General features: G+C 49.6%; 1 protein-coding gene across 3 annotated transcripts in view; it reads right to left on the reverse strand.

Moving 5' to 3' along the window:
- Window positions 1–1,562: 1,562 nt before the first annotated feature.
- PRKD2 (protein kinase D2) overlaps window positions 1,563–17,985 on the reverse strand; it is a 32,641-nt gene continuing 16,218 nt past the window's right edge. For all 3 annotated transcript variants that reach the window (XM_057711722.1, XM_057711724.1, XM_057711723.1), the window contains 9 exons: window positions 16,704–16,962; window positions 15,130–15,182; window positions 14,909–14,981; window positions 14,310–14,416; window positions 13,133–13,294; window positions 9,472–9,570; window positions 5,568–5,835; window positions 2,350–2,435; window positions 1,563–2,015 (listed from right to left, as the gene is read on the reverse strand). In XM_057711722.1, the coding sequence (XP_057567705.1) occupies window positions 1,803–2,015; window positions 2,350–2,435; window positions 5,568–5,835; window positions 9,472–9,570; window positions 13,133–13,294; window positions 14,310–14,416; window positions 14,909–14,981; window positions 15,130–15,182; window positions 16,704–16,962 (1,320 nt within the window). In that variant the 3' untranslated portion in view covers window positions 1,563–1,802. The remainder of the gene's footprint in view (window positions 2,016–2,349; window positions 2,436–5,567; window positions 5,836–9,471; window positions 9,571–13,132; window positions 13,295–14,309; window positions 14,417–14,908; window positions 14,982–15,129; window positions 15,183–16,703; window positions 16,963–17,985) is intronic.

The following is a 17,985-nucleotide window of genomic DNA, read 5'->3' on the forward strand; positions in this document are numbered from 1 at the left end:
CAGGCTCCATAGTTGCGGCTCATGGGCTGTAGAGTGCAGGCTCAGTAGTTGTGGTGCACAGGCTTAGTTGCTTGGCAGCATGTGGGATCTTCCTGGAGTGGGGATGGAACCCGTGTCCCCTGCATTGGCAGGCGGATTCTTAACCACTGCACCACTTAGGAAGTCCCTTTTTATTACTGCTGCGTTGGGTCTTCGTTGCTGCACACAGGCTTTCTCTAGTTGCGGCGAGCGGGGGCCATTCTTCATTGCACTGTGCAGGCTTCTCATTGAGGTGGCTTTTCTTGTTGCAGAGCACAGGCTTCAGTAGTTGTGGCCCACAGCCTCAACAGTTGTGGCTCATGGGCTCTAGAGCTTGGACTCAATAGATGTGGCTCACAGGCTCTACAGCACAGGCTCCCTAGTTGTGGCACACGGGCTTAGTTGCTCAGCGGCATGTGGGAGCTTCCCCGCACAGGACGATTCTTAACCACTGCACCACCAGGGAAGTCCCAGGAAACTCTTTAACTATGGTGTGTAACTCTGAGTGTGACCAAGCTGTAAAGAGAACTTGTCTAAGTGCATGCTCTGATGGCTTTCCTTCAGCTGTAGGGCAAAAAATCTGGGTGACAACAGGGAGTTAGGGAACAGAAGGGCACGGGGTGAAAGGAGGAGAGAGGTTCCCTCTGCCTACAACCTCAAGGCCAAGGTAAACCTTAAGAAGTCAGCTCAGCGACTTCCCTGGTGGTCCAGTGGTTAAGACTCTTCACTCCCAATGCAGGAGGCCTGGGTTGGATCCCTGGTCAGGGAATTAGATCCTGCATGCTGCAACGAAAGATCCGCATATCGCAATGAAGATCCCGCGAGCCATGCCACAACTAACACCCGGTGCAGCCAAAATAAATTAAAAAAAAAAAAAAAAAAAGTGCAGCTCAGAAGAGGTGCCCCCACAGACTCCCAGGCTCCCTCACTGCTCCATCCTCTTGGGCTCTCCCATTCCAACCCTCCCCCCCACGCTAGGTCATCGCTAGCTGGCAACAGGTCTGTCTCCCCCACTGGATGGTAAACCCCCTGAAGGTGGGACCTGGGGTGTCTGAGTCACCACTGTGTCCCCAGCATCATCCAGCACAGTGTGACGAATGGATGAACCAGTGAATGAGCACTTTCACTGTGTGTAGGAGTCATCGCATAAACCTAAAAGAAAATACCAACTATTGTGTATCAGCTTTCTACCATGGACCAGACTTGTGCTGACTGCATTGTTATTAGTAGCTGTAATTAGTAGCAATAACACCAAATAAAAAATTAAGCCGTTAAGCCACAGATTACTTGCTTTTCTCTAAATCCTTCCCCCCCGCAACATATTCATTACCCTTCCCTCTCTTCTTTATGCTCCTCCATACCGTTTCCCCTTTTAGTCTCCCCTCCTGGCAGTGCTCCCTCTGTACATTTTTTACCCCAGTTAGTCCTCCTTCCAAAACTCCTCTCCGTTCAGTGCCCCTCCCCCCATCCCTCCTCCAGCCCATCTTCTTTCCAGGTGAACTCCATTCAGGTGAACAACAGGCTAGTGATACGAGAGTGCGGTGTGGCCGAAGACCAAGGCCACCGGGCCAGAGATGAGTCCGCTTTAATTATTGGGGAATTATCCTTGTAAATAACCCCCGCCCCTGCCCCCACCCCCCGCCATGCCCCTCCCCCGGGGCGTGTCCACTTCGGACGGGAAGCTGCTTCCCCTAGAACAGTTCATCGCTGGGAAGGTGTGGAGGGCCCCTCTCCGAAGACAGGAGGACAGCATCACGAGGCAGCCTGGGAGGGAACACGAGGCCTCAGAGGACACTGATGCGCTCGGCCAGCCCCTGCATCTCGTGGTCAGGGGGTGGGAGGGTCCCACCGAGCTCCCCGTCGGCTGGCAACCCCGGCCCAGGCAGTGGGTGCTCTGCCACGAACTGCTCCCAGCGTGCATCGTCACTCTCGTGCGTGATGTACCGCTCGCCCATCTTCCCCTCCAGTTCTCGGAGGTCCAGCCACGTCTGGTACTCCTGGGCCGGGGAGAACAGGGGTTAGTTTGGGTGCTGCACCAAGGACAGCCAACAGAGGCCGGGACTTCACCCCCGTATAATCGGCCCTGCCAGTAAGAAACCGGGTACCAGGGAAGGTGAAGCCACGCTTTTCACAACCTACCTAGCCAGTTAGCTCCACCCCCTTCTACAGCCCAGCCAATGGGAGGCTCAGCCACGCTCCACGTCCACGAAAAATGCACCTACAGCCTTCACTACCTTAGCAGTCAATAGGAGATGTGGTTCCACCCCTTCCTCTAACCCAGCCAACGAGTCAGCCCCTCCCACTTCGCTCTCAGCCCTGCCCCTGCATCACCTGTAACCAGGGGTGGCTGAGAGACTTGTCCACGCTGTAGCGCTTTCGCATCTTCACCTGCAGCAGGTTGTTGATGAGGTCGATGGCTGCACCGGAAGGAGAGAGACAGCTTAAGCCCTGCAGGGTGAGGGGCCGCCCCTCCTCCAACAGGCACCTCAGCCTACTTACCTCCCATCCAGGCCTTCCTCCTGCACTGGCCCAGGTGGCGTGGAAGCCCCACCTGCACTAATCACTCACCCACCCATTTCCTCATTAAATTACACACGTATCCCCACCCCTCACATGGCACACACACTAGATACTACATCTCTTCACCAAGTCTCTACCTCAGTTTCCCCATTGCTATGTCGCCATCATAAGTTTTGTCATACACAAATGTATACAGGTACATCTGTTCCATTCTTTACTTGGTATTTTTCTTTAAGCCAACTCATTTACCCAAGATTGCTGGGATGTGGACAAAGCAAGTTGGAAAACATTGTGTATAGTATGCTGACATCTGTGTAAAAAGGGGAAAAAAGAGAATATATATCCACATATCTGCTTGCATATATATATATAGAGAGAGAGAGAGACTCGTAATAGCCATTGCCTTTGGGAAGAATGGCAGATAAAAGAGTAAGAGAGAATTTTCATTTTAGACCCTTTTGTATATATAAAAATTTGAACCATGTACATAACCTATGTAAAAGTTGATAGAATTTTGTTTTAAATCAATTCAATTTTTCCAACTCACTTTTTAAGGTGAAAATACACAAATATTATATATTATATAATGTATGAATATATATATTATATAAAGCATATAATTATATAAAACGGAAACTTTATATCACCCTGGTCAATGGAAATCCTAAGATCACTTGCCATGTGCACAAAAATAAAATGAAAAGAAAACAATGTTATAAGATGCTAGTCACCGGTTTTCTATAGAAGGCCCAGAGTCGGAGGCCTGCTCTTTATGAAAAGGATTAGTGAGTGTCAGGCATTCAAGACAAGCCAGCACTCATCCGAGGCACCCTCCTTGATCATAAACCTTGAAAGACAAGGCCCGGCTGAGTAAACCCCTCTGAGTACAGGCCTTGTCCACACAGGCTCCCTCACACACACCCATCCACGCTCAAATTCACTCACACACTTTTGCTGAGGGACTTGCAAGCTGGTCCCAAAAGACAATTCTGAGGACTCCCAGTATTCCTCCAGGATTCAACTCAATCCACCTCCTCACTGCTCAGTATTTACCTCTTTTAGGCCACCAACACCTTTTCCTGCACTGCACAACCCCTCCCTGCCTGCTCCATGAGGTCACACCCTTCCAGGGCCCTAGCCTCTCATCTTTAGAAACCGCTCAACAATCTTCTCCCCACATGATCCCTTCTCTCCAATTCATCCCAGGATTCCCAGAACCTAGGACAGTCAATATCAGGCACAAAGTAGCCACTCAAAACATACTTGTTGAAGAAACTGATATGGGTAAATGATTGTGTGTTTTTTCTTGTTTGTCTTTTGTTTTTGTTTTGTTTTTTGGCTGCACCATGTGTCTTGTGAGATCTCAATTCCCCAACCAGGGATTGAACCTGGGCCACAGCAGTGAAAGCACCCAATCCTAACCACCAGACCACCAAGGAACTCCCAAATGATTGTCTTCTTAACTAACCACACTCCCATCTTCCTCTGTCTTCTTGAGCCTCTGGCTTCAGGACCTGCCCCTTGTTCTAACTTATTTAAGGCTTCTTGATGTGGGCCAGGATCTCAGCCCCGCCCCTGGCTCACCCTCACACCTGGCTTTGCCCCAAGGCCACAGGCCTCAGGACTTGATTGTCCCAGGCCCTTCCCCAAGTCGGCAGGAGTATCACAAGGCCTGCCACCACTACCAGGCCACGATGCCAAAGCCTCTATATGCAGAGATCCCAAGGTCCTCCTCCCAACTGGCTCCCTGCCCCCCCTCCCCCCCATGCTTCCCCAGACCTCCACCTGCTCTCAGGTTCCAGGCGTGACTTTGATCTCAGGATCAGTCCTTCTCCTGGACAGCTTCAGAAACCCTCCATGGCTCTACCCCTCCTCTAGCCATGTCCCTAAACCAGCTCCCTCCAACACTGGATCCAACCCCAGGCCCCAGGCCCACCTCCATCCCAGTCACAGCCCCAGTACCCAGCAAATTAGCCAAGCCCTTGTTCCTCAACCCTGCCCCCTGGCCCCACTGCTCCTGCAGGGCTAACCCTTTTGGGGTCACAACCCCAAAGACTCCAGGCCCCAGCCAACGCCTTGGGAGGATCTGTTCTTTCTCCTGGCCACCCAGCCCTTCGGCTTTCTCGGGTCTAGTCCCTCTCCTGGTCCCGCCCTAAACAAGCCAAGTCTTACTCAGTACCCAATGTGGCAAGCATCTGTTTTAGTCCTTCAAAGGCACTGCCTTTCCAACTCACATAACCTAGTCTAGGCTTGAGTCTCAGGATCCTGGTTCCATACATGCTCTTGAGTCCCTACCCCAAAGTTCTAGGTCCTGGTGCCTCTCTGTTTAAAAGACGGCCCTTGGGACTTTCCTGGTGGTGCAGTGGTTAACACCCCGGCGCTTCCACTACAGCGGGCACGGGTGTGATCCCTGGTTGGGGAAATAAGATCCCACGTGCCTTGCAGCGCGGCCAAAAAAATAAAAATAAAATAAAATAAAATAGGGCTTCCTAGGTGGCTCAGTGGTTAAGAATCCGCCTGCCAATGCAGGGCACATGGGTTCAATCCCTGCTCCAGGAAGATCCCACATGCTGCGGAGCAACTAAGCCCATGAGCCACAACTATTGAGCCTGCGCTCTAGAGCCCGTGAGCCACAACTATTGAGCCCATGTGCTGCAACTACTGAAGCCTGCACGCCTAGAGCCTGTGCTCCGCAACAAGAGAAGCCACAGCAATGAGGAGCCCGCACACCACAACAAAGAGTAGCCCCCACTCACCGCAACTAAAAGAAAGCCTGCGCACAGCAAAGAAGACCCAACACAGCCAATAAAATAAATAAATAAATAATAAATTAAAAAATAAATAAAATAAAATAAAATAAAATAAAAGACGGCCCTCCCTGTGACCTTTCTCCATCACTAGGCCCCACCCTCATGGCACCAGGCCCTTTCAGGGCCCACCTCTCCTGCGCCCCGCCCATTCTTCCCGCCACGCCCCCCTCACCGGGCCCCGCCCCTCGCCTCCGCCCAGGAGTCCTGTGAGGCCCACACCTCCAGCCGAGATGCAGCTCCAAGGGCAGGCCGGGTACATGAAGGCAGCATTCTGGATCTGGTCTTTGATGTCCTCGTCCTCGTTGAAGGGAAACGTGCCGCTGAGGCTGACGTACATGATCACGCCCACCGACCACATGTCCAACGAGCGGTTGTAGCCCTGGTTGAGCAGCACCTCGGGCGCCAGGTAGGCCGGCGTGCCCACCACCGAGCGCCGGAACGACTTCTCCCCGATGATGCGCGCGAAGCCGAAGTCACACAGCTTCACCTGAGGAGGCGAGGGGTGGAGGGTCTGAGGGGGTGTGGAGGTCGCGCCTCCCGCCCCTCCGCAAGTGCACCCCCACCACGGTATTCCAGACAAGATCGAACGCTGGTTCAAATCTAGGCTGCTCACTGGCTGGATGACCCTGGGCAAGTGACTTCCTCTCTCTGTGCCTCAGTTTCCTCATCTGTAAGAGGAGCAGGAGGAAGAGGAAGAGGATCGTACCAAAGCCTATCTCAAAGGGCTGTGGTGAGGATTACATGAGTTCATCTAAAGCTCCCAGGACAATAGATGCCTGGCGTGCAGTGAGGACTCCACAAACACTCTCTGCCATTATACCTCTGTCACATGGAGCAGGTCTCAACCTCCTCATGCCTCTGTTTCCTCCTTTGCACAATGGAGATGCTAACAGTCCCTACCTTAAAGGGTAGCTGTATGAACTGAAAGAGGAAATACATGGAAAGAGTTACGAGCAGCGGCGGGCAGAGAACGAGCCTCGGTGATCTCAACGGAGGGACCTAACTTCTCCGAGCCTCGGTGATCTCAACAGAGGGACCTAACTTCTCCCAGCCCCGGTTTTGTCATCTGGACTGGGGATGTTAACAGCAGCTGCCGCTCAGGCTTCCCTGGGGATTAAATGCCACAAAGCATGTAAACTGCTGACCATGGAATCCAGACAGTAACAGGTGAGAGCTTACCTTGCCCTTGTGGGAGGCAGTCTAGGGTCCTGGACAGGCTTTCGAGCCAGCAAGATCTGGGTTCAAGGTCCTGTCTGCTGTCTACCAGTCCACAGGCAGCTGTCACCTCTATTCACATACTGTCCCTCCCCTACTCAAAACCCTTCTCTGGCTCACTATTGCCCCAAGCCTCTGTTGTCTTCAAAAACAGCGACACCCCAACCTCTGACCCAAATCTTAGGTGGTATGACAGCCATACCACCCTTTCTTAAGATCCTTTGACCTTCTGACAACCTTATAACCTTGTCCTTTTCTAAGATCCACCCTTTTCCACCTATCTTACAATGGAATATTATATGGCCATAAAAAGAAGTGAAGTACTGATACATGCTACAGCATGAATGAACCTTGAAAACAGTAACATAAGTAAAAAAAGCCAGTCACAAAGGACCACATATTATATTATTGTATATTATATACATAAATTACATATATATATAGTTTATTCCATTTATATGAAATGCCCAGAACAGGGAAATCCACAGAAAGTAGATTAGTGGTTGGGGGTGGGGGGATGGTGGGACTGGAGGATGTAAGAGGTACGAGATTCCTTTGGCGGTGACAAAAATGTTCCAAAATTGATCATGGTGACGGTTGCACAACTCTGAATACACTAAAAGCCACTGAATTGTATACTTTAAGTCGGTGAATTGTATAGTACATGCATTATATCTCAATAAAGCTGTTAAAAAAACAAAAGTACAGATGTTTCCACCACAGGGTCTTTGCACAGGCAGTTTCCACTGCCTAGAACACTTGCCCTACCCCCTGCCCCACCAACTACTCTTTTTCCAGATAGATTTTCTCTGGCCCTCCACTGGGCTATACAGTTATGTGAGCTCATAGAAGTGTGTCACAAAACTCATCACAGATATAATTACATTTTTGTGACAATTTGATCAACCTTTGCTTTTCCATGGTCTTTGCTGTCCAGTATGGTGGCCACTGGCCACATGTGGCTGCTGAGCACTTGAATGTGGCAAGTGCAGCTGAGGAACTACTTTTTATTTAATTTTAACTAATTTATATTTAAAAAGGGATCCTAGGGACTTCCCTGGTGATCCAGTGTTTAAGAATCTGGGCTTTCACTGCAGGAGGGCATGGGTGCAATCCCTGGTCAGGAAACTAAGATCCCACATGCCGTGAGGTAGGTCCAAAAATAAAAAATAAAATAAAATAGTAAAATAAAAAGGGAATCTAGATTTTGTTATTGGGAAACTTTTAAATATGCTTGGAACAACTTGGGTATGTCGATCTACTTTCCCAACAGTTAATTTTATGAAACCTAAGTACAAAATCAAGTATTTCTGATAGAAATTTCTGAATTGAGATGTGCTGTTAAGTGTAAAATACACACCAGATCTGGAAGACTTAGTATGAAAAGAAAGAATATTTCATTAATAATATTTATGCTGATTACATGTTGAAATGGTCATATTTAGATATACTAGAATAATTATTAAAGTTAGTTTCACCAGTTTCTTTTCGCTGCTTAAAATGAGGCAACTAGAAAATGTAAAATGACACACATATAGTTCACATTGTATTTCTAGTGGATGTTAGTGCTCGAAGTTAGCGTTTCTCATTCCCTGCACTCTTGGCATTAGGGAAAGATAACCCTTTGCTATGGGGCTGTCCTGCGCACTGTAGGATGTTTAACAGCATTCCTAGATGCCAGCAGCAACCACCCCCCTAAACAGTTGTGACCACCAAAAACGTCTCCAACATTATCAGATGCTCCCGGGGGTGGGGGGGGGGGGCGGCAAAATCACCCCCAGCTGCAAGCCAGTAAGCATAGAGATGGGGATGTCTCTACTTACCACAGTTCCTCATGCCCCAGCATAGAGCTTGGCACATAGTGGGCGCACAGGAACTTTTAGTTGATGACTAAAATGAGCTTTTAAAATGAAATGAACTAAGTAATTGCAAAGCATAGGTAATAAAGCAAAAACTTCACAGGGATGTGGAAGAGCTAAATGAGAACCTGTAACCAAAGGCCCTGAAACACGGTAAACACATGTTCAGTTGTAGCTGGTATAATCATCACCCTTGCTCAGGCTGGCTCTGCCTCAAGGGGATTCTCATCCACAAGTCAGAGGCTCATCAAAACTGTTTTCCTCGGACTTCCAGGGTGGCCCAGTGGTTAAGACACAGTGCTCCCAATGCAGGGGGCCCGGGTCTGATCCCTGGTCAGGGAACTAGATCCCACATGCCTCAACTAAAGATCCTGCATGGGGCAACAAAGTTTTCGCATGCCGTGATTAAGACCTGGTACAGCCAAATAATTTTTTTTTCCAAAACCCAAAACATTCTCTGGGGAAGAAGGGAGGGAAATGGGATGGAAAAAAAAAAAACCCCAAAACACAAACAAAAAATCCCCCGTTTTCCTAAGAGACCCACAAAAGAAATTACCAGTTGCTCCTCGCAATATGTTCTCTGCTTCTCCCCTTAATAAAAATCCTGAATTTAATGAGCTACATGACCACCCAGAATTAAAACTACATTTCCCAGCTTCCCTTGCAGCCAGCCACGACCACATGATCAAGCACCAGCCAATGGGATGTGAGAAGTGCTCTGCAACTGGGGAAGGAAAGGGGTGTGTCCATTTCTTCTACTCTGTTTCTTTCCTCCCTCCCCCTCCTATTATCTTTTCACATGGGGGTGGGGCAATGCCACAGAGAGGCCAGAACAAGACTGCAGGCAGGAGCTGTGGTCCCCAACACCATGGAACTGCTTTTTCAGCCTCAAAATGCTTCTGCTGGACCCTTCATGAGTGAGAAACAAGCCTCTATCTCATTTAAGCCATTGTTATCTTGGATCTCTGTATCTGATTAATTATCTTAATTAATGCACCCACCACCAGTATTGGATGGACTTCCCCAAGTCAGGAGGGGACATGTCTGACCTGAGGAAACGGGTCGGCTGACGACAGCAAGACGTTTTCCGGTTTCAAGTCACAGTGGACAATATTCTTGAAGTGAAGGTGTCTCAAAGCCACCAGGATCTGAGGGGAAGAGATGGGGCCAGTAAGAAAGATAGAAAGGTCCCTGCCCCGAGATTCTGCCTTCAACAGCCAGCCCTCCAAACCCCACCCATGCCCCTCTCTGTATCCCTAAAGATGACCCCCAGGACCAGGGGAGGCACTGGAGCACGAAAGAAGAATTTCAGAACCCCGGAACCATTTCCATCAGAGACAGGAGTTGGACATATAATTCTAGGAAGGCTGAACTGGAGCAGAGGGTTTGGGAAGATGCTGAGAGCCTCTGGCATGTGAATTCTGATGAAAAAGAGCTATGAATAAAACAGTGGCTTTCAAGGAGGTACTACTGTGTGATTCAAGGTTTAAAAAAATATTTTTCAGCCATTAAAAAACTGAAATATGAAACAATACAAACAATACCAATATGACATGTTATAAATCAAACGTAACATCTTTAAAAGGTGGGGGGATTCTAAAGCCAGCCTACCAAGGTAGCAAACCTGGCTCCACACTTACTAGCCTGTTGCCTAGGGCAAGTCACTTTACCTCTCTGGGTCTCAGTTTTCTCACCTGTAAAATGGGGCTAATAACAGTACCCATCCTCATGGGTTGCTGTGAGCTTTGAATGAGTTGAGGCACATAAAGTGCTTAGGGCAGTGTCTGGCACAGAGCAAGCACTCCATGTGAGCTATTATTATTGTTGTTGTTTTTAGTTATTATTCTTGTGATGGCCTGTTAGTGGATGTATTCCTGTGTTTCAAATAAAGTTTTTCCTGCTGTATCTGTTAACGCAGGAGTATTCTATGATGGCAAGGTAAGCTGACTTAAAAACAAAACAAAACAAAAAATTGCTAACATTAGTAACCAGTTATCTATGGGAGCCACGATTTTCCTTGATTGTGTGTAACCCAAACAAAATGCCAACTGCACCGAAGTACAGAGTGATAATAAGCATGAAGTTGTAATCTATATCTGAGAACTGAAATATTTGTACTTTCTCATTCTTTTCCCTAGATGATTTTCAAGTATGGAAATGCTATTTGAAAGCTACTGCTGAGGTCCAAGCTCCTCATTCTATAGACTGGGAGACTGAGATCCCAAGATGTACACAGACATCCTCTTCTACAGATCTTCAGTTTATTGATTTTCCCAACCCCTAGTAAATGTGGTGAAGAAAAAGGGCGGATTGGAAGCTAGACAGACCCAGCTTCAAACCTTGGCCAGATTGCTACCTAGCGATGTGACCTTGTAGCTGTGTAACCTTGGGTGAGAACTAGGAACCTCCCTCCACCTGTTTCCTCATCTGTCAGATGGGGGTTATAGTAATACCTACCTCAAAGGTGGTTGTGAAGCCTATAAGTTCATGAGGTATAGGGCTTAGCACAGGACTTGCGGTGAGGCAGACAAGAGGCAAAAAGCAGAAATCTGCAGAGAGAAAAAGAAAGAGAGAGAAGAGCACAGGCAAAAAGAGAGGAAGAGGTGAAAGACCAGAAAGAGAAACTGCCTCAGTTGCTGAAGGCAGGCAGTTTCCTCTCCCCACCTAAAGTCTGGGTGAGTCTGCCTCAGTGGGTTTCTATCCCCACTCCGCAAGCCAGCCTGACAAAGGCACACAGCTTGGGAGAGCAAGGGTTCTGGGCCTGGAGAAAGGAAGCCAGCACATGGGACTTTGCAACCAACAGAGAACATGTCCCAGAATCAGGTGTGGGACCAGCCAGGTGGAAAGATCTTTCTAGGAAGGTTGTGGAACCCAGAAAATGAAAGTAAACACCATGAACAAAATGAAGAGGAAAAGAAATACTGGGATAAAAGACAGGAACAATACAAGCAACAAAGATCCAGGGTCCTTCATATACAAAGAGCTCTTACAATTCAATAAGAATAATTCAATTGAAAAATGGACAAAGTGCATAAAGCACAGGCCAATAAACATGTGAAAATATGCTCAACTTCACCCATCATTTTTAAACCACCAAATGAAGCTACATGAAGTATTATTTTTCCACCTTTAAGACTGGTGATTATATTGGGAATTCCCTGGTGGTCCAGTGATTAGGACTTGATGCTTTCACTGCCGTGGCCTGGGTTCAATCACTGGTTCGGGAACTAAGATCCCTCAAGCCATGTGGCATGGCAAACAAAAAACAAACAAAAAACCCTGGTGATTATATTATCCAGAGTTAGTAAGGAGTGAGAAAATAGACACCCTCAAACTTTGTTGGTGAGAACAAAGATTGAAAGAGGTTTCAGAGAATAACCACGCAACATCTTTTTAAAAAATTTAAAGCACATTTCCCTGGGCTCGGGAGTCTACTATTTGAAACACATTCTGTTGAAATTCTCCCACCAGAGCCTGTCGATGTTTGTAGACAAATGTTCACAGGATGTTTGCAGTAGTGGAACAGTGAAACCAACTACGTGCTCAGCAACTGGGGAATCTGGTGATATCCGTCATGGGATGCAATTAAGAAAAAGAGGCAGTCCTGCCAACTACACAATGAAATAGAACAGTCTTCCGGAAGCACTATGACAGTGAAGAAAGTAAGCAGAACAGCACAGTGTTATATATAATATGAAATCAATTAAAATGCATGCACGCGCGCACACACACATAACAGAAATTAGTTTGACTTCACTCGGTAAAAGCACAGCTCCTGGGTTTAAATCCCACCAGCTGTGTGACCCTGGCTGAGTTCCTTAAAGTCTCTGAGCCTCAGTAAAATGGGAGTGATCATAACCACTACCACATAGGTTGCTATGAAGATTAAATGAACTAAAACAGTGCCTGGCATACAGTCAGTGCTCAATAAAGGTGAGTGACCACATTGTTTGTCATCCTTATTATCAGCATGCCCCGTCCCAGCCCCTCCCCCTCTGGGTGATGAGTGTCCAGGGCTGGGGCTCTGTTGGTCACCACCGTGTCCTCGCACTGCCCAGTGTGGGCCAGGCACAGGGCAGGGGTTCAGGCAGTGTTTCTTGAATTATTTAGTAAATGAATGAATGAATCATCTCCCCTGAGAATGGCCTCTCGCCCCTTCCCTTTTTCTTCAGGAATAAAGACAGGCCCAGCGAACCTGACTCATTATATAAAGTAATAACAAAATATAAAATAATAATCATTTGTTACTTTTGTATAATAATAGTTATTACTACTCTTTTATTTTCTACATATTATCCTATTATGTTTCTATTGTTATTACTCTATGATTATTATTCTATTAACTGTTCTACTTTCCTCTTTTTTTTTTTTTTTTTGGTGTACCAGCTTAGTTGCTCCTCAGCATGTGGGATCTTCCTGCAGCAGGGATCGAACCCATGTCCCCTGCATTGACAAGCGGATTCTTAACCACTGCACCACCTAGGAAGTCCCAACTTTCCTCTATTTTAATTTTAAAATTATCATTCTAATACTTTTTCTATGATGATGATTATTACTCTATTATTACGTTTTCTAGTATCCGCTATTATGACTCCCACCCAAGGTCTGCCTGCCCTTCGGTGCACATCCGGCACAAGTGTGTCTTGCGGAGCAGGTGGGGAGCCGGGGGGAGGGAGGCCGGCGGTGGGCGGGGCGGTAGGCGGGGCGCACCTGGGTAATGAGGAACTTGGTGAGGCGCTCAGGCAGCCGGCCCTTCTCGCTGGAGAGAATCATCTCCAGCATGTCCCCGTGCAGCTTCTCCATCACCACAAACACCTTCTCTGGGGTCTCGAACATACACTCCAGGTTGACAATCCCCGGGTGCCGCAGACTCTGGAATGGATGGGGTTGGGGGGCGGGGTGGGGGTCAGAACCCAGGTCACCCACAAACGTGGGACCCCAGAAGGCAAGACATGGGAGCAGGCAGAAGACAAACAAGAAGGATGTCCCCAGAGGGTCGGCTGTCCCTTCCCTGGGGGTGGCACTGGGGGAGGGGAAAGGGCTTCTGCGTCCTCAGACAGAACCACACCTCCTGCACCACCAGGTGTCCGGAAGGATCCTTACATCATGAAATTCTGGTGAAGGTCCAGGGTTGCAGGAGCAAGAGAAGGGGAGCGTGGAGAAATGGGAAGGAGCTTTGTACATCTGCATCTTTTAAATCCCTGCCTTCCTTCATCTTCCCCAGCCCTTGCCTGGCCGAATGCCATCTCTCCCACCCAGGTCCCCACGCAGCCTCCTCCCTGGGGTCCAGGCTCCATCCCTACACCCTTTCCACCTACCCTTCAATAGCAGCCAGAGGGATCTTTCTAACATTGCGCTTTTTGGGGGGGAGGCGGGGGCAGGGGCACGCCACATGGCTTGTGGGATCTTAGTTCCCTGACCAGGGATTGAACCCACGCCCTCGGGAGTGAGAGCACCAGACCGCCATGGAAGTCCCCAGAGGGATCTTCCTAAAGTTCACATCTGACCCTGTCCCTTCCCTGCTCAAAATCCTTCCATGGCTCCCCAGCACCTTCAGAAGTAAGTAAGGTGTGACCCCACCCTCCTCCCTAGCCTCACCGCCCGCCACCTTTCTTCACAGAAACCATCTAGTAACCTTGAACTCCTTCAAGCGCCTAGAGGACTTCGTGTTCCCTCTCACCTCTGGACCTTTGCACAGGCTGGTCCCTCTGCTCAGAATACCTTTTCCACCCTTCAGTCTCAACATGCATACTGCCTCCTCTAGGAAGCCTTCCCAGACCACCCCCAGACTGGAGGAAGTAGGAAGGGGGCAAAGGAGGAAGTGGGAAGGGAAGGCCCTTCCTGGGTGGAAAGGGGACAGAGCTGGGCCACAGACCCAAGGGGTCACCTGTAGAATGGCCACTTCGTTCCGGAGTTGGCTCTCCTGCTTGGTGGGGAAACGCAGTTTGTCGATGACCTTTACTGCCACGTCCCGGCCTGTCTTCCGGTGCTTTCCTGGGCAGGAGGTGGGGGAGGTGGGGGATGAGAGGATCAGGACCTTCCAGTCCTGGCAAGAGGAAGCCCCCACCAGAGAGACACAGCCAGAGTTGGGCAGAGGTGGATGACAGCCCGTCAAGGGGGGGCTCTGAGGGGCCACCAGGAGAGATGTGGGGGGGGGGGCCATGGGAATAAAGGTGGAATGAAGGAAGGTAAAGACAGAGCACCGAGGAGGGGAATTTATAACTTGGGGAGCTAGATTTGTAACCAATCAGAATCTAGCATCTAGCTCTGTGGCCAATCAGCGCAGAATTTACCTGCCCTATTAATAACAGGAGAAAGTCACTGGCCTTTCCCAGTGAGAAAAAGTGAGCCTGCAACCTCTGCCCCCAGGATCTAGCTTTCTAATCAACTAGAAAAAGTGGTGAGCGAGCAGCCAATCAGAGGGAAGGTCTGGAGCTCAGAAACCCTGAAGACCCCTTTCTGGGTCAGCTCTTGAGCTATCCTTACCGCCATAGACCACTCCAAACTGGCCCGAGCCCAGCACCTCGTCCGGGAAGATCTGGTACACAGTGGCGATGTCCTGCAGGGTGGGACAGGGAGGAGGGTCAGGGGTGCAAATGGAGGTGGGGAGGTCAAGGAGACTGGGAGGGCAGGAGAACTGGGAGGCTGTTTGGGAGGGGGAGGGGGAAGCACATCCTTGGGGCCACGGGGCATGGGCAGGGTCTCACCACATTCTCTTGAATCTGGCTGTTAGACACAGAGATGCTCAGAGAAGCTTGTCCTGGGGAGAGGGGGAGGTGGAGGTGAGGGGACTCCACTCTCAAGATCATGTCCGTCCGTAACTCCACCCTCTGGAGCCAGTAGTCAGTCAGGCTACTGACTGACTCATCCACTAAGAACCTCAGTTTCCTCCTCTGGAAGAATGGAAACAATAAAAAGACCTCCCTCCTAGGGCCAGTGAGAGGAGGAAATGAGACAGGCACTCAAAAAAGTCCTGCCATGAATGCATTTCACTCTGTGATCTCAGCACCAAGTCATGATCCCATTTTACAGAGGAGGAAACTGAGACTCAGTGGGAAACTCCAACATCCTCCCCTGCATTTGCCCCACTACTAATCCAACCAAGGTCAGGCATTTCCAAAGTCTTGATCCTTCTGCCATCTGAACATCTGTCCCCTCCCTGAGGAACTTCTGGTCCTTTGCCCCTCAGCCTCCTCCCTGGTCTCCCTGCCCTTTCCCGCCCTTTCCTATTCACCCTCCATAGGGAAGCCAGAGGCATCTTGCTGAAGCACAAACCTGAGCCTGTCCTTCCCCTGCTCAAAACCCTGCCACGGCTCCCCAGAGCCTTGAGGAAGGCCAAGCCCCTTAAATGGCCTAACAGGAAGAGTCTGGTCTCTCTGCCTCTTTGACTTCACCCCTCCCTTGCTGTTGTGTATTCCCGACATGCTGGCCTCCTGGAAGGGCCTCTGATACAGCAAATTCTCTCCTGTCTCTGGGCCTTTGCACATGGAGTCTCCTCTGCCAGAAATGCTCTTTCCCTCATTCTGGAATTAGTTAAATCCTCTTTCTCTCTCAGTCTCAGCTCAAGTGTCACTCCTGGGGCCACGTCAGATTCCTTTAGCACATGTTCTATATCCCGCTTGTCATTCATCCAGGATGATCTGATGAATGTCTGTCTACTCACCCTGGACTGAGCTTCATAAGGCGGGAACCTGGGACTCTCTGATCATCCTTTGCCTCTGCCTGAAAGGATTTCCCATTTCCTTTCCCTTCATTTCACCCCTCCTCAACTTCTAGGTCTTAGCTCAGATGTTGCCTCCTCCAGGAAGCCCTCCTGGATACCAGGCTGGGTTAGTTACCCACTGTGAGCTCCCACCGCCCTCTGGCTCCCCTGTCCTAGCCCTGCCCACTCTGAATCATCACTGTCTGGGAACAGGTCCGGCTTCCTTACTGGATTATGAACCCCAGGAGGGCAGGTCCTGGGCTGTCTTGGTCACCACTGTGGCCCCAGCACTGTCCAGTACAGGCCAGGCACAAAGGAACATGAATTAAAAGGTCTGAACTTACAATGTGGAGGAGTCATTATCCCCCCAGGACAAGACTCAGAAAGGGAAAGTGACATGCTCAAGGCTGTACGTTAGGTCTGGGGCTTAATGATGTAGACCCGGACCTGCTGAGTCCAGAAGTCACATTCTCCACTCTGCCATTCCCTGACTTCTCCTTGGCTCTTCTTCCCTCGTCTAGGACCCCACCCAAGCCCTCTGAGACCCATCCTCCCAGGGACCCAGGGTGAGGGACTTACTGTGGGGCGCATGGCCTGGGGCGCTGGGAGCATCCTGGAGGATGACGGGCATCAGGGCCTGGCGGATGGCCGTCTCCCAGCCCCGAGCAGTCTCGGCCCCCTGCCCGCTGGGCCCCCCTGGGGCCCCACCAGGGGTTTCACCCACAAAGTAGGTGGCATTGGCAGTGACAATCTCGAAGCAGTGAGGGTTGGTGCCTGGTGGCACAAGGCTGAAGTTCTGGGCAGGTTCCACGGTGAGGATTTCAGACAGTGGAATTTCCTGGCAGGACACAGAGCCAGTACAGGTGAGGGCGCCAGGCAGACCCTGGGGCTCTCCACTTACTCGCAGATGAGCACACAGAATCCAGTGTCAGTGGGAAAGGGGCTGGTTTGCATGGAGTGGTCAGGAAAGGCCTCCTGGTAGAAGTTACATTGAAACAGAGATCAGAAAGGTAAGAAGAGGCTAGCTGGTGGAGGAATGTCTGGGGAAGGCATGTGCAAAGGCCCTGAGGTAGAAAAGGCTTGTGTTCAAGGTACATGCCATATCCCCATTACATGGATGGTGCCTGCCACACAGTAGGTATGCCATGTTTGATGAATAAATAAAGGAAATCAGGCTAGGGCCAGACCTGCAGGGCCTTGTGGGCCACAGAGAGGAGCCTGGGCTTTGTCTCCAGGGCCCCAGGGAGCCATGGAAGGGTTGAGTTCAAGGCGGGAAGCAATTCTCTCTGGCTGTGTGTGGAGGGAGGATGGGAGAGGATGGGCCTGACATAGGAAACCAGAAAGGAGACAGAAGGGGCCCTGGGAGGAGAGAAGGTACAGGGTCTATGGGGGAGGGAAAAGAGTGTGCTTTTAAAAGTGTTGAAAGACAAAGGAAGGGAGGAAGAAAAGAAAGAAAGAATGAGAGAGACAGATTTATATAGCCAATAAAACCAGGAGACAGAGACGTCGTGGTGAGGATGGTATTTTAGATAGCGTGGCTTGAGGAAGATGGCAAGGATGAGAAGGAAGCAGCCACGGGAAGGGTAAGGAAGATGCTCTAGAGCAGGTAAACAGCAAGGTGTCTGGGTTTTTCTCCAAGGGAAGTGGGAGCCATTGGAAGGTTGTGATGGTTTTAATAGACTCCTCTGGCTGCTCTTTGGGAAAAGACTAGGAGGGCAAGGGCAGAAGCAAGGACCAGGGAGGAGACTGGCTGGAATGCAGCGCTGGCATGGAAGGCGGTGATGAAAGAATTCAATAAGTGAATTATAAAATTATAATAACACATAATTACTGGGAGTTTAACAGAGCTTCATATACACAT

Source organism: Hippopotamus amphibius, chromosome 16 (genome assembly GCF_030028045.1).
Source record: "Hippopotamus amphibius kiboko isolate mHipAmp2 chromosome 16, mHipAmp2.hap2, whole genome shotgun sequence".
Taxonomy (NCBI): domain Eukaryota; kingdom Metazoa; phylum Chordata; class Mammalia; order Artiodactyla; family Hippopotamidae; genus Hippopotamus; species Hippopotamus amphibius.